The sequence below is a fragment of the Odontesthes bonariensis genome, chromosome 4, assembly GCF_027942865.1.
Source record: "Odontesthes bonariensis isolate fOdoBon6 chromosome 4, fOdoBon6.hap1, whole genome shotgun sequence".
Classification (NCBI taxonomy): domain Eukaryota; kingdom Metazoa; phylum Chordata; class Actinopteri; order Atheriniformes; family Atherinopsidae; genus Odontesthes; species Odontesthes bonariensis.
This window is the reverse complement of record NC_134509.1, coordinates 6961988-6976541: the sequence shown is the minus strand read 5'-3', so window position 1 is coordinate 6976541 and position 14554 is coordinate 6961988. Positions and strand designations below refer to the sequence as shown.

At 42.9% G+C, this 14554-nt stretch overlaps 1 protein-coding gene across 2 annotated transcripts; it reads right to left on the bottom strand.

The window, feature by feature from the left end:
• Positions 1–5277: 5277 nt before the first annotated feature.
• On the bottom strand, positions 5278–13708 carry LOC142378327 (volume-regulated anion channel subunit LRRC8C). Of its 2 annotated transcripts, XM_075462689.1 has the most exons (3): positions 12836–13708; positions 12024–12214; positions 5278–7827 (listed from the first exon to the last, which is right to left on the bottom strand). In XM_075462689.1, exons 2-3 carry the CDS (start codon positions 12162–12164, stop codon positions 5539–5541), a joined length of 2430 nt encoding a protein of 809 aa, XP_075318804.1. In that variant the 5' UTR covers positions 12165–12214; positions 12836–13708; the 3' UTR covers positions 5278–5538. The 2 variants fall into 2 exon arrangements, with proteins under 2 accessions (XP_075318804.1, XP_075318802.1); XM_075462687.1 differs by lacking the exon at positions 12836–13708 and having other exon boundaries at positions 12024–12508.
• Between the last annotated feature and the right edge of the window lie 846 nt (positions 13709–14554).

The following is a 14554-nucleotide window of genomic DNA, read 5'->3' as shown; positions in this document are numbered from 1 at the left end:
TGTTATGACGTCCGTGTTTTTTCCCCATTTAAATTGTACACTGTATTTAGTCTCTATACGCTAACTTTTGCTACAATAGGCTAAATTTCAGGCTTTTCTTTTTCTGGTCATTTTGAGGTTTTTGAAGCTGAATTGATCTGGGGTTTGGTATCTGCTAAAGGATCAGCTGGCAACTCGGAGATAATTATAAAGAAAATTTCACCACTTCTAGTGTGTCAAAATGTATATACACCAACAAATAATTACCATATTGCAGGCATTTTTACGCATATTTTTGACATTTAACAAATAACAAGGCCCCTGATTGGATCCCCAACTTTGTTTTTCATATTTCAAAACCTACACCAACTCCCAAGGTTCTGTTATTTACGAAGTGGAACTTTGAGTGCTCAGCACTTTCTCAAGGTGATTCATCAAGGCCACTGCCAGTAACCCCACAGGAATGCACAACACAAGGAAAGCCCTCTCAGAGGTCACAAAGATAACCGCTCTGAAACTGAAAATGAATGAGGGCCCTGTGCTGTTGGAGCTTGTAGGTAACTGTGGCACTGTTTGCTGACGTTTGTCCTCGAGGCGCTCGTGGCACAATGGGCATTTTTGTTCGCCACTGACCGACTTCACCAGCCGAGAAAGACGATACAGTCCAGCTACTGTGCTGCAGGTCCACTGAGAAAGAGCTCGGGGGGGGGGTTATCATATATGCATGCTCATGTGTCATTCCTGTTTATTTCTCATTTAGTGATCATTCAAGTTTTCAAATTTATTTGACAAATGTAAAAAAAAAACCCCACATGCAAGAGTTTAAAACGCTTGACATTAAATTTCCTTACATTAAAGTTCTACTCCTTAGTGAAGTCATTTATATTCTTTATTCAGACTTTCCCAAAGAGTCATTGAAACATCAACCCTCTGCTGGGAGATGGGCGTCTCTCTCTCCCTTTTGTCAGTGCTGCCACTCCCTTGTCTTGTGTCACAAAAGCACCCAGCTATGAAAAATAGCTGGAGGTATTCATTTGCTATAAAATGATCATGGGGACAAACCCGGACTCAGACACACACACACCCAGCCACTGGGTAGAGCTCAGTGACTTCGCCGTGAACAATGTGGGTGTGTGCAAATACTTCCTGAGTAAATACTGCTGGGGTTGGTTTGTCCAGCAGGTTGGGAGGTAGACGTCAACAGTGACGAGCCCGCCCGCAGCCGAGAAACAATGGGAGTAAAGAGGGGAAAAAAAAAAAAAACAACAACCAAAAAATCCAGTCAGGTTTCTCCTTCAGTCACATGAGCGAGAGCACGGAGGCGTGCGGATATATGATGAAGGGAACACAGGGCATTAGTCAAGAATTTAAGAGGAAAAGTTGTTTTTACCCAAAGAGAATGTGACGAAGGAATGAACCGTTTTATGCACCCGCCTGAATAAATGCTTGTCAGCAATTAATACTTTTTTCTTTTTTTTAAAAGAAAAAAAAAGAAGCTTTTTCAGGCAAATTTGCCAAACATTTTGGGGTTCAAGAGCAAACAGCTAAATGATTAAGACACCAAACTTCCACGGTGAGATGAAACAGTGCTGTGCAAAAGTGCTGAGTCATTCCTCATTCCTTTCATAATTCACTTCGAAGAAGCCAAATTTCCTTGTAATCTTTTTTGACTTGTTCTCGAGCGATATTTCTCCACTCTTTCTGAAGGTCTTCGAAGGTTTTCTACAGACATTTACGGCTCTTTCGCACATGCTTCAGACTCATTTTAAAGTTCACTGACTTTTTTTGATTCAACTGCCCCAGTGAGCTGAGATACCACAGTTTGATTTCCAGTCCCGCACCACAGTGTTTTTGCTCGATGGCCGCTTGCTGTGACACTTTTGTGAGCTTTTTATGGCCTCTTCGACATGCGCCTGACACAGAGGTTTGTTTTAATGACAGTGGTGCTACATCCCACGACTGGACGGGAGCCAGAGAGCCAAAAAAAACTCCCCCCCAAAAAGCCAAATCTCTAGTCTTACTCTAACACTGACTTATGAATCCTTTAAGTATGAGACATGCACCTAAGTTAAGGGATGAACCAGTGTTGTGTCTACCCCTAACAGGCAACCCAGCAAAGAACCAATTAGTTGAAAACGTGGCTCGTTTCTTCATGGTCTTTGAAAAATTAGAGGAAACTGGACAAGTGGAGGACAAAAGGTGCAGCAGGTGAACAGTGTCTGAGAGGGATGTCCTGAAAAAGTAAGGAAAGTCCAGCAAAGAGCTGACAGCAACCGAGAGACACATCTGTCCATTCAGGAGATCCATCTGCCGTTCGCAGAAGCCTCATCAAAGGTGGTTTTGAAGAAGCCATTCTCTTAACGAAGGGAAACTGGGAGAAATGGATAGGAACAAGATCTGGACTGAAAATCTGTGGCAACAGGTCTTATGGAGGGATGAATCCTTCCCAGAGGCCAGACATCAACATAGTGAATCAATGTTGAAGATTACTTAAAGAAAGAGGGTTCAGGCTGTGTCGATGAATAAAAGTGATCAGACCCAATATGACTTTAAAGCCTGCGAGAATGATACAAACCCTCTTTTTTGTGCCTCATACTGTATTTCCATTTAAGTTTGCACATACTTCAATGAACTGCTGCAATGATTTCCTGTTTTTCTGCTGATGTATGAAAAAATGAGGTGTGACTCAGGAAGGTGTCAAGATGCGCTGTCCGTGCAAATGTTCCTATGTTGGAAACGGGCACCCCCCCCCCACCCCCACCAGAAATGTGTTTATTTTTCTTCAGCATCATCAAGTCTAAAATCTTCGCTCAGACTCTTCCGTTACGCTGAGGCTTTACCTCGAGGCTGAAACAAAATGACTAAAAAAGAGACATATTACTGTAGTATCTTTGTTATCAAATGTGTGGCTACCACCATTTGCCACTGGAGCGGCAGTAGTGCTCCCTCGGATAGATTGGAGCAGTCTGTGGAATCTTCCAGAAGATATTCCATCGGTTTGGAGTTTTGACAAATTGTTGTTGGAGACACAGATCTGGTGAATGCGAAGGCCATCGTGCTGGTGGCCTTCATCAGCAGAGAAATATTTTATCGCAGCAGAAGGGTACTTACTCAGAAAAGCTTTATCTACGTTTGCAACATCTCTTCCCACGAAGGGAACAAATGATCTCAGACTATATCAGCACAGGAGTGTACATTGTAACACATGACGAGGTTCTGTCAAACAGCGAATTAATGATTCATTTCGACACAGAAACACACCCGTGCTTCGACTTATGAACATGTTCTTACCCCCTGCTGCGTCCTGTGAGCCGAGTTCCAGCTGAGTTTTGGTGTTGACGAAGGTAGTCCAGCTAGTTGGCTGGGGTCGCAAAATAAAACGTTTTGCTTCTCAAAACAATATGCGTTCAAAAGAGTAATACATTTGTATCACAAAATCGTTCATCCAGAAAAAAAAAAAATCAGACCTCACAATCGCTTGGTGCTATTTTCTCTCTACCTTCGTATCACTGCGTGCTGTGCAGACCGAGCAGTCCGCTGCTTCTGAGCAGTAAACACAGTAACAGGTGCAGCTATCGCTAGGTCGCTGGACGCATTGATATCAAGGGAGGCAAAAATAGCGCCAAGCGATGTGAGCTCTGACTTTTTCTGGATGAACGATTTTGTGATGCAAATGTATTACTCTTTTGAACGCATATTGTTTTGAGAAGCAAGACGCTTTATTTTTTAAACCCCAGCCAACTAGCCGGACTACCTTCGTCAACGCCAAAACGAGGCTGGAACTCGGCTCACAGGACGCAGCGGGGGGTAAGAACATGTTCATAAATGATATTGCTAATATGGGATGTCATTCAGCTTCATGTCAAAAGAGGCGAACTATCCCTTTAAATGCTGCAGTTCTGGTGGCACCACACTCTCATGTGCGTTATCTTGAAAAAAAAGATTCATCCTTTTCACCTTAAAGCTGCAGTCGGCAAGTTTTCAAAATTCCGAGTCTAAAGTCGGAGAATTTGAACTGATACAACTTTCAGGTCCCTTCCCCAACCTCTAACAAGCTCCGAATCGCCCCCCAAACCCCTCCCCCTCTGTGAACGCACACAAGCTGGGGCAGACTCACGCTCAGCAGCGTGTGCACAAGCTGTGATTGACAGGTAGGATTCCTCCACCCTAACTTGATTGGTTAAAAACAGCCGGGAGCGCTCGATTTTTGCAAGCATGATTACAGGCTTCAGAGGGAGCTACAGATTTCGTTATTTTTCCTAAACAGCCTATTATGGGATTCTGGAAGTAGAATATTAAATAGGCTGTTTAGGAAAAATAACTAAGTTTAAAATAAATATAAGTTTCTGAGACAATTGCTAAATTCTCCCACAGCTTTTTCAAACGATGAAACCTGAAAGGAAGGAAAACACGAGGCGGAGGGGCACGTCAGAGTGTGCCTTGATCACAGAGGTATGCCTGTGAACTGTTGGAGCCACGCAGGCCAGGACATGACCGCGTGCTGTTAGGCTGTTTGAGACAGAGATGCATTGAGAGAAGATTATGGCAAAGAATACAGAAACCGCGCTTCTCATTTCCTCTTTTCTTTCTTTTTACATCTAAAATGAGAGTTTTCTTCCAGAACTACAATAACCTTCCATATTCCTATCTCATCAATAATAGAAATGTGATATTACGGGGTTTTGGGGTTTTTAGGGCAGTTTTGTTTATACTTGTTTACCTTCTGCACCGAGTGTAACATTATTGGCAAAAATGGTAGACAAAAAACAAACAAATAAAAAAAACAAACAAAAAAAACAGGTGAATTCAACTGATATCACGATTGCCATGACAACTGCCGTGGAATTCGTTGAACACAATGACCCTGACGATAGTTTAGTCAATATTTCACAGGATGTACGACATTTTGCAAAAGAAAAATAAGGCTTCAGGGAAGCCTTCATAGAAAATCACTGTAAATCACTAAGTGTTTCATATCCCATGCTCCGATTTCATTTGCAAACAAAGAGATGAACAGCTTTTATCTGTCTACTGAAGCCCCCCCCCCCCCGCCCCAAACCTGAGAGGGAGCAACATGAGCCAACTCCTCTTCGTGCTGTATAAACTTGTTCAAAAGGATACAGCCCTAAAAAATATTTAGTGAAAACATCACGAGTCTGGGTGAAAATACTGGCCTACAATGCTTTAAGGCCTGCGTATGAATTTTCTCTCCCGACTCTTGAACATTTCTTTTTTACACTTTCCAGCAATGTATGATTTACACTAACAAAACCAGCAAAGAAAACAAAACAATTTAGGTGAAAATTAATGTACAAATTTTTATTTACATGACCCTTTGTTTTTTTTTGTTTTTATTTTTTTTAAAAAATGGGACACAGACTTGAGAACACATTTCACAATACCTGATCACTAATGAGTCCTTCTGTGCTTGGTCAATTATGGTTTTGGTTACGGATGCTTTTCCTAATTGTTTCATGAGCTGCTTTCTCATTGAACAGTCGTAGCTACTATGCTAACCTGATAAAAGAGGAATCTGTGACGATCCTTCGCCCTACAATCTCAGCCCTGAGTCAGCTTGTTTCGTACATCTGATGGCAGCAGATCAAACAGATTGTCCTCTACTATCAACCCACTTTGTCTCAGCAGGGGACAGTCACCGATCTCTTGAGGTAGAGACTCCAGACGGTTTCCCTTCAGTTCTAGTCGCACTAACTGGGCCAGGTTGGCCACTCTGGAGCTAAGATTCGACAGGCAGTTGTTACCAAGAATCAAAGTCTTTAGTTTTTTACAGGTGAACAGCTCCTCTGGGAGTGTCTCTAAGGCGTTGAAGGCAGCAGAAAAGAACTGAAGGCCCTGAAGGATGCTCACTTCGGGAGGGAGAGAGGTGACCTGGTTGTGGGAGATGTCGAGGTGGCGGATTTTGGTGCAGTAAAAGAGCCGAGAGGGAAGCTTTTGCAGTTTGTTCCAGCTCAGATCCAGCGTCTCCAGGGTGCGCAGCTTGCTGATATGTTCGGGGATGTAAGTGATTTTGTTGTGCCACAGTTGGAGCGTCACCAAACGCCGGCAGTGCTGTAAGCTCAGGATTTCTTCCACGGTGGTGAGTTTATTTTCCCTCAGGTCCAACTCCTGCAGGTTGTTCAGGCTGAAGACGGCACTTGGGATGCGTTCCAGTTCACAGCCCACCAACTCTAACGAAGCTAGGCTAGTAAGCTTCTTCAAGCTGCTAAAAGCTTGGAGCTTGACCCCTTCGTTGTTGATGCACAACCGCTGCAACTGTGATGCGATATCCCCCACACAGGGTGGGATCTTACTCAGGTTGGAGCGGAGGGTGAGGAGTCTTAAAGCTCTGAGCTCTCGGAGGGATTCCAGAGTGCTACTTCTGTACACCTCATTGGTTAAAGGACCATTCAGATGCAACTCCTCCAGGCCGTGAAGGGAATACATCCACACAGGGACCTCCTCTAAACTCTCGAAAGCCAGACGCAGAACCTTTAAACGCTCCTTGAGGTGGTTCAGCGCAGGCAGCTGTAGTTTTGCTGGGCTGTAGATCAATGATAACTCTTGCAGAGAGTCCAGCTTTGCCACGCCAGCTGGGATGGTGACATTGTTAACTTGCTCCAGTTTGAGGGATTCCACCTCAGCAATCTCAAAGACTGTGTCCGGAAGCCCTGGCAACATTAGGAGGTGGAGCTCCAGCCTGTCGCTGGAGTTCTTGGTGAGACGGGCGCGCAGCTTTTTGTCCGTCCACTCGTAGTTGAGATTGAGTTGATAGAGGCGGCTCTCGCTGACTTCAGACAGAAAGACGGCAAACCTTCTAGAGTACAGAGCATCGTACTGGTCCACGAGGTGCAGAAGGAAAGCAAAGTCGTTCTTCACATCCGGTATGTCGTTAATACCCATCTCAAATCTGACCTGCTCAAAGGAGTACTCCTTCAGAGACCGATGGAACAGCCAGTAGAGGGTGTAGATGCACATGAGTCCATACACTCCCACGAAGCAGATGTAGCAGTAGGCAAGCTTGGAAAAAAGATGGGCTTTGTTGTGGTTACAGCAATAAATATCGAAGCCAGTCAAGTCCGGAGGAACACAACAGCGCACAACTATTTCAATGTTTGGTGCCAGCACTGCAGTGTAGATGATGATAACGACGAACTTGAAGACTTTCAGCGACGTCTGTAGCACATACATATGATACAAGATGTCCGCCTCCTCCACGTGGGTCCGAAACTTCTTCACCTTTTCGAAAAGAGCTTTGGCCTGCTCTCCTTCCTTCTTGTCCAACACGGAGGGGGCAGACTGGGGTTCTGGCATTTTCTTTTCCGGATTAGACTTGACAGAGGAGGAGCGAAGAAGCCCTACCGTCTCCTCCTCATCTTCTCCTCGTTCGGCAGAATCCTTTGACATGTTATTCCTCCTCAAGCTGACCAGCTTTTCTTCTCCCCTTTCCTCAGAGACTTCACTCAAGGCCCTCGTGGTCCAAGGCGAATCGAAGCACTTCCCCAGAATGATGACAAATAGGTCAATTTTAGAAGAGGTGCCAGGGAATTTGAACCAGAAGCTGCTCGCGATCATGAAGATCATAGTGTGGATCACAACAAGGTACGGGAAGTACTTTGCATACCAGTGCACAGACGTCTCGTAACAGTAGTGGTTGACAAATATATATTGGTGAATGTCTAGATTGTTCTTGTTGCCAAACACCTCCCGAATGATGGGGCTCACGGGCTTGGCCAGCGTGCTCTGTGACGTCTCGTTATCCCTGTAGTTGCGGATGTGGCTGCAGTTGATTGCCTCAGGTGTTGGGCTGGTGAAGCGGCTGGGCAGGCACGCAATCTTATCTTGCGTCAGCTGTGGAAAATGGATGAAAGCATTCAAATGAGCTGGGAAGGATAGAAATAATATGAATGTGTGACGATGCATTTAGTTGCTTAGCAATAAAGTGCTACTGAATTAAACTGCCCTATTAAAGTGTTACAACTCTGGGCCGCTGCACTCCTTTTTCTTCCAACTAAGCTAACCGTATCTGATTCTGTCGCACGAGCAAGTTTTCTTCTTCTTCTTTTTATTAGGTTCCTGCTCAGCCTATCAGTTAGCAGGAGTACATGCAAAGCTGAGTTTGGCAACGCTTATAGCTCAATTTGGCCATTCAATTAGACTGATAATGTATACATATGTGGGAGCAAAATTAAATTATTAACCCAAGAATGTCTGACACTGCAAGACAGTGGACTGAAAGAAAAAAAAAAAAAAAAAAAACGTTTCAGGACAGTCTGCTGCCTCTAACTTTGTCTGCGGGCGATCATACATACATGTACAGCCGAATTCACTGCACGGATGCTGCCTTTAAGTTACTTGAATTGGGGTCTTGTCAGATTATACTACGGGTATAAAAATCAAGATTTTATTAGAGCAGAGCAGCAGTCGAGAAATTCTTTAAGTTACTTATAGCCTGGTACTTCAATTCAATTCATTTTTATTTATTTATTTAACGCCAAATACAACAAATGTCATCTCAAGGCACTTAAATAATAAAGTCCAATTCAAGCCAATTGGAATTCAATTCATTGTAATCATAATTTTTTTCAAAATAATGCAATTAATTCATATAAAGCCAATTCAAAAACAATTTCCGAGCTAAGGAAACCAAGATATTGCAACGAAACTTGTCTTCAGTCCAATCTCCCGTCCTGAGCGTGCCTGAGGCGACTGTGGAGAGAAACGACTCCCTTTTAACAGGAAGAAACCTCTGGCAGAACCAGAACCAGGAAGGGTGGCCTTGACCAGCTGGGGTTTGAGAGGACAGAAAAGGGGGGAAAAAAAAACACTGTAACACCATTCAAAGGACACCTGTTGGAACAGGGAAACACGAGTTAATGACCACAGTCATGTCACATCTACATAATATCATTTCAGAAATTAAACGGGGGGAAAAAGAGAGTAAAGTGAGGAAAGGTGTGACAGATGAGGCCCCCCAGCAGTCTGGGCCTATTGCAGCTTAAAGGGACATTATGTAATTTCTTCCCCCATCTAGTGGTGCAATTTTATTTTGCAAAGTTGAATGAATTTGCTCTCTAGCGCCTCACGTTTTCAAATGTGCGCTGCAACTTCTTGAACTACGGCAAGCGGAATGTGTCAAGATTCAAGAAGCTATAGCTTCAGACTCAAGGTCCATACAAACAAAAAGAAATCAAGACACACAGTACAAAGGATTACATAACACACATACAACAACACTATAAACACAGATGACAGATAACATGTCAGATAACATAACATCTCCTTTGGTGTGCAAGCAATGCAATTAGTCATTTTCCGGGAGTTACCGGAAGTGACGTCGACGCAGCGTTAGCATTAGCAGCGGTAAATAAACTCCCGGTAAACTTACAAACTTTCTAATGCCTCGTTTTGTGAGTTAAGAGCCTATGTATACTACGGCAGAAGTTTGGTAACAATCAATGCATTATTAGTGGGATAATTTACGAGATAAAATCTATTTAGCATTTTTTTTTTTTAAACTTTATTAGTAAATCAACAAAATAACAGTTTACAAATGTGAGCATAACGCCAAAAAGAAGATAGCCAGGGGGAGCATAGGAATAATAATAAAAAGAAGAAGATGATGCACTTACAAAAAGAAAGCCAATGAACACAAAGACATAGGTGCCAAGGAATAAAATCTATTTAGCATTAGCGGCTGTAATAAGCCATTTGGCGGAAATGACGTCACAATGACGTCATTTCCGCTTGTAGGCCTGGTGGGGAAATCGCGATTCGAAGTGCTTTATGTCCCTCTCGGCACTTCGTCGTTTTTCATAGACCAGAAGGACATGGCAGCCTCCATAGAGCTTACCTGCTCTATGTAGATACAGACAAGTTATTCTTCACTCAGGAGGATAAGTGAGATTTTTGACAGAGATCATTTTACACCAATGAGGACTAACTTATGAATGAATATGTTGATTTGAGCTAATAAATGACTTAATTTATTACATAGTGTCCCTTTAAAGGGGAACTCCGGGGCATTTGAAGCGCGTTTCCATTGCTAGAGGTTGTCAAATACTGATAGTAGGACACAGACTGGTGCAAATCTGCGCTCCCTGTGTGGAGATCGCGCTGTTCGCACAGCGTGTCATGCGAGGCTAATACGTGGTGGCTAAGGGGCAACTGCTAACCCTTCCACGTAAAACAACAACTTGCACACTGCAGAAACGTCACACCACTTTATAAACCATCCGACAATAAAGTCACAAGCCTTACCATCAAAACCATATGCATGGTTCTCACATTACTGGCATGGGGACGTTACAAAACAACTTTATAAACAGCATGTAACTCACCGGCTGGTTGTAGGCTCGCGCATGTGAAAGCCCAAAAGAGTCGATGGACGATAATCCCATATACAAAACAATTATATTCTCTAGAAAAACTGCGTTCAAGTATTTAAAACATTACAACAATACATGCCCAGTAATATTGTTGTAATGTTTTAAATACTTGAACGCAGTTTTTCTAGAGAAGATAATTGTTTTGTATATGGGAGTATCGTCCATCGACTCTTTTGGGCTTTCACATGCGCGAGCGTACAACTAACCGTGAGTTACATGCTGTTTATAAAGTTGTTTTGTAACGTCCCCATGCCAGTAATGTGAGAACCATGCATATGGTTTTGATGGTAAGGCTTGTGACTTTATTGTCGGATGGTTTATAAAGTGGTGTGACATTTCTGCTGTGTGCAAGTTGTTGTTTTACGTGGAAGGGTTAGCAGTTGCCCCTTAGCCACCACGTATTAGCCTCGCATGACAGGGTGTGCGAACAGCGCGATCTCCACACAGGGAGCGCAGATTTGCACCTCTCTGTGTCCTACTATCAGTATTTGACAACCTCTAGCAATGGAAATGCGCTTCAAATGCCCCGGAGTTCCCCTTTAACTATGGGATGTTTCAGGATCACCTGAGCCATCCCTAACTGTAAGCTTTATAGCTTTACTTGGTTTGTACTTTGCAGCAGTTGGATTGCTTTGCTGCTAGTTATCCTGTAACCTACCGCGTGTTGCTGTGCGTCATAAACACCAAGTTTATAGTATGCTTATCTCTTCTGCTAAAGAGAGGACGGGCAGCAAAGGGCCTCCTGCTTTTACCACCCAAGAACAGATCCAAGACAGACATCTTTTGTTTGCGACTGTTTCTTTGAATTGAACAGCACCCACCACCCTCTGTCCTTGTATGTCCAGTTTTCAGTTTCACTTTAAAAACTCCACTCATTAAAATATTCAGTTTCCGCGCAACTGTGTCCTCTTCTTAATTGTCCCATCCCATCCCCCCCCCAGTCAAACACTGCAGGAGTTGTGCTTTGCCAAGAGACAGAGAGAGAGGAGTGTGGGAGATACTGTAAGCAGGTTCACAGGTTATTCAAGGGCGCTACACTGGATTTATTGATTTATTTTAAAAAAAGGAGCAAATCATTTGTCCCCAGAGGTGTGACCAGAATGGCATGTGTGGGTGGGCAGTTAGCTCATCTGGGGGGGCAGAAAACAATACCTGAAAAAAAAAAAAATCGATGGAAAACCACTACAACAACTTCAAGCATAATAATAATAATAATAGTAATAATTAAATTCGGTAATGAAAATATGGTCACACTAGCATAAATCATGACCGTCAATTTTAACTTTAATTAACATCTTCCACATTCTCCAGAGGGTTTAAATTCAAGTAGATACTTGGGGCAAGACATCCAGCCAACTCCAGCTATTTATTACCTTCATTAAGTCTACATTTCAGATCATTATATACAACAAAAACATCAGAAAATGTGAAAATCGCCTTTTTTTTCAGCAGCAAGGGGTTAAGGTTTACGGAGGCGGGTAAACACGATAAAAAAAATAAAATAATAAAGCTATAAACTTTGCAGATATATGCTTTTTTAAAATCACCACTTGCATTTATTCTCAGGGGGGCAGGACTTGTTCCTGGGGGGGGCACATTAGGCTATATTGTAGTGAGTAATTATCAGTAATAATCTGTTTCCAAATACAGATGACTCACCTGCAAGGTGCACCCAAAGACTCCGATCATGAGCATAGCAACGCACAGGTATTCTGAGAAAACATCCCACCATGGTTTGAGCACCCGAAACTTGGAGTTCTGCTCCGTGCCGAGGTTTCTGAATTCCCCCAGCGCGATCATCGTGGCTTCAGCCGCACCACACAGAGGACAGAGAGGAGTGGATCTGAACTCTGGGGAGAAGACGGGCATTCAGCTCACTGCAGTCTCCAGAGAACATTGTTTCAGAGGTTTGAAATATAAGACACACAAGTACACACAGCGAGATACGAATCGACGAATGAATGGAGTCTGATTCAGGACTGAATGTAGATCCAAAGCGGAAAAACTACTCGGACAACAAAAAAAAAACAAACCTCCTACACCACCTCTGAGGAAAGAAGTGAGGAAACCGTGAAAGGAAAATTCCCTTCGTCATGTAGCGTAATATATCGTTTAAGAGCTATTATCACTGACACGCATCTAAAAAAAAAAAAAAAAAAAGAGTAATGAGCCTCATATATTTCTGTGACCTTTCAACGCGGATAAATACAGAAACAACCGCAGCAGGCTGGTTGGAGGATTCTAACACCCCCGAGTTATCAGAGGCATCTTCACAGCACCGCTTCTTTTTGAACACAGGCGACTTCCCAAATGCTTTTTCCTCAAACTGTTCCAAACTTAATTCGTATTAAGTCACGCAAACACACGGGCGCGCGCTCCAAAGAACACCTGCCGCCCTTGAAACTCAACTTTAAATTCCCGAAAAGTAGTTCCGGAGCCGACACAAGCGGCGTCCGCCGGGCGAGGCTTACCTGAGTCCGGATAGGATCCACTGGGGTCCGGGGGGGAAGTTTGTCTCTTTTTTTCTTTTTCTACATCACCTCAGAGGAGCGCAGTGTGAAGGCAGCGAAACGTGACACGACACTTCCGGAGAGCAATTTCAAAATAAACCCACTCTCAGTGAGTCCCTTTAAAACATTAATTAACCCTCATAAAGCCCGAGGAGCCTCTATCAATAATCCTTTATTGATCCATGTTTTTACTGTCACCAGTGTTTTCATTGGCATTTATTGACTAGGCTGAAAAGCCACAAAGGGATTTCTTTTGTAAGGCTCTGACTGATAAGTACTGCACCTACCTGTCATTTCATATTAAGCTTGGCTGATCAGGACCAAAGTATTTAAATACACTATATATGTAGGAGATTGTAGAAAACCACTATTTCCTGAAGTGCCTTTACAAAGTAAGATATACCCCAACATATCCCCCTTTCTCTATAAGGCGTTGAAACAGTGAGAGGGGTTGGGATTACTTTAAGCTTCAGCTCTTCTTTTTCTCACAGTGTAGAAGGTTAAATTCATTGCAGCATAAACAGTGTGAGCTATGACACTGCTAATAATTACTGAAGAGTCTAACAGCAAAAGTTAATGTGCAGTAAAAGTCTTTCTTAGGATTATGGCATTGATGTAACAGTATAAAAGGGTTTTTTTTCTTCTTTTTTCTAAAGGTCTGCCTCTTTCTTTGCTGAGATTCTCTCTTAATACTCGTAAGCCGGGATGTTTTCCCTTTGGACGATTTAATAACGGCTCACATCCACATCCACCTGCCAGGCTTAGACAGGAAATTAGATGTGTTGATAGATAGAAATCATGGGTGGTCGTTAAATGGGATACCTACTCAAGTGCAGACCGACGAGCACGTACATCAAAGAAAGATCATTTAAAAAAAAAAGAAAAAAAAAAAAAAGCGGCCATTTGCCATGAATATCTATGGTTAAAATGAATGTGGTAGCATTGAGCTGTTTTAAATTTAATGTGGTAATAAGAGCTTCGTTCCACATAAAGGAGCTTTAGCTCCCTCCAGTGGTCACTGCTGCTTTGAAAACCCGCACAAATGTAAAGGTGACCCAGAAGTAGGTCAGAAAATATTTGGACCTGAACACGGTTTTGGTTTTAAAGATGTCAAATAAAACTTATTCAATTCCCATTCGTATGGTGGATTATTGCTTTAAGCATAGCTCCAGCTTTAATATGAAGTTTGGTTTTTTTTTTAAGTGGGAGGAAGAATTTAGGAATTATAGCTCCTTAATATGTAAGAGCACTTAAAAAAAATTGACAACTATTTAAAAAAAGAAAGAAGGAAATCAGATATTTGCTCGAGAATCCCTTGCAGTCAGTGACTGCCCGAAGTCTTGAGCCCACGAACATCCCGAAAAATGAGTTTCCTTCTCGGTGAGACTTCGTAAAGCCTTTAAACGCTGCTGCCTTCAGTTGTTTTCTTTTGGAGGATCTTTCTTCCTTTAGTTTCGTCTCCAGCAAAGCAGCTCACTCAGCTTGAGAACCTGCGATGGACTCAGGTGTCACAGAACATTCAGCTTCACTAAAAACAACAACAACAAAAAAAAAAAACTTGCTGCTGTCACATCAGTGAACACTGGTGACCAAGTTAAGTTGGAAGCCATGCACGCCCACGTGTTTGTCTTACAGGCGCCGTTTCCTTCAGATCAAGAAAAAGCTACTCCAGAGCTGCTC

Coding starts and splice junctions, on each gene's coding strand:
- LOC142378327 (XM_075462687.1), bottom strand. CDS start 12,233: ATGCCCGTCTTCTCCCCAGAGTTCAGATCCACTCCTCTCTGTCCTCTG. Junction 7,828..12,023: donor TCTTTGGGTGCACCTTGCAG/GTGAGTCATCTG, acceptor CATTTTCCACAG/CTGACGCAAGATAAGATTGC.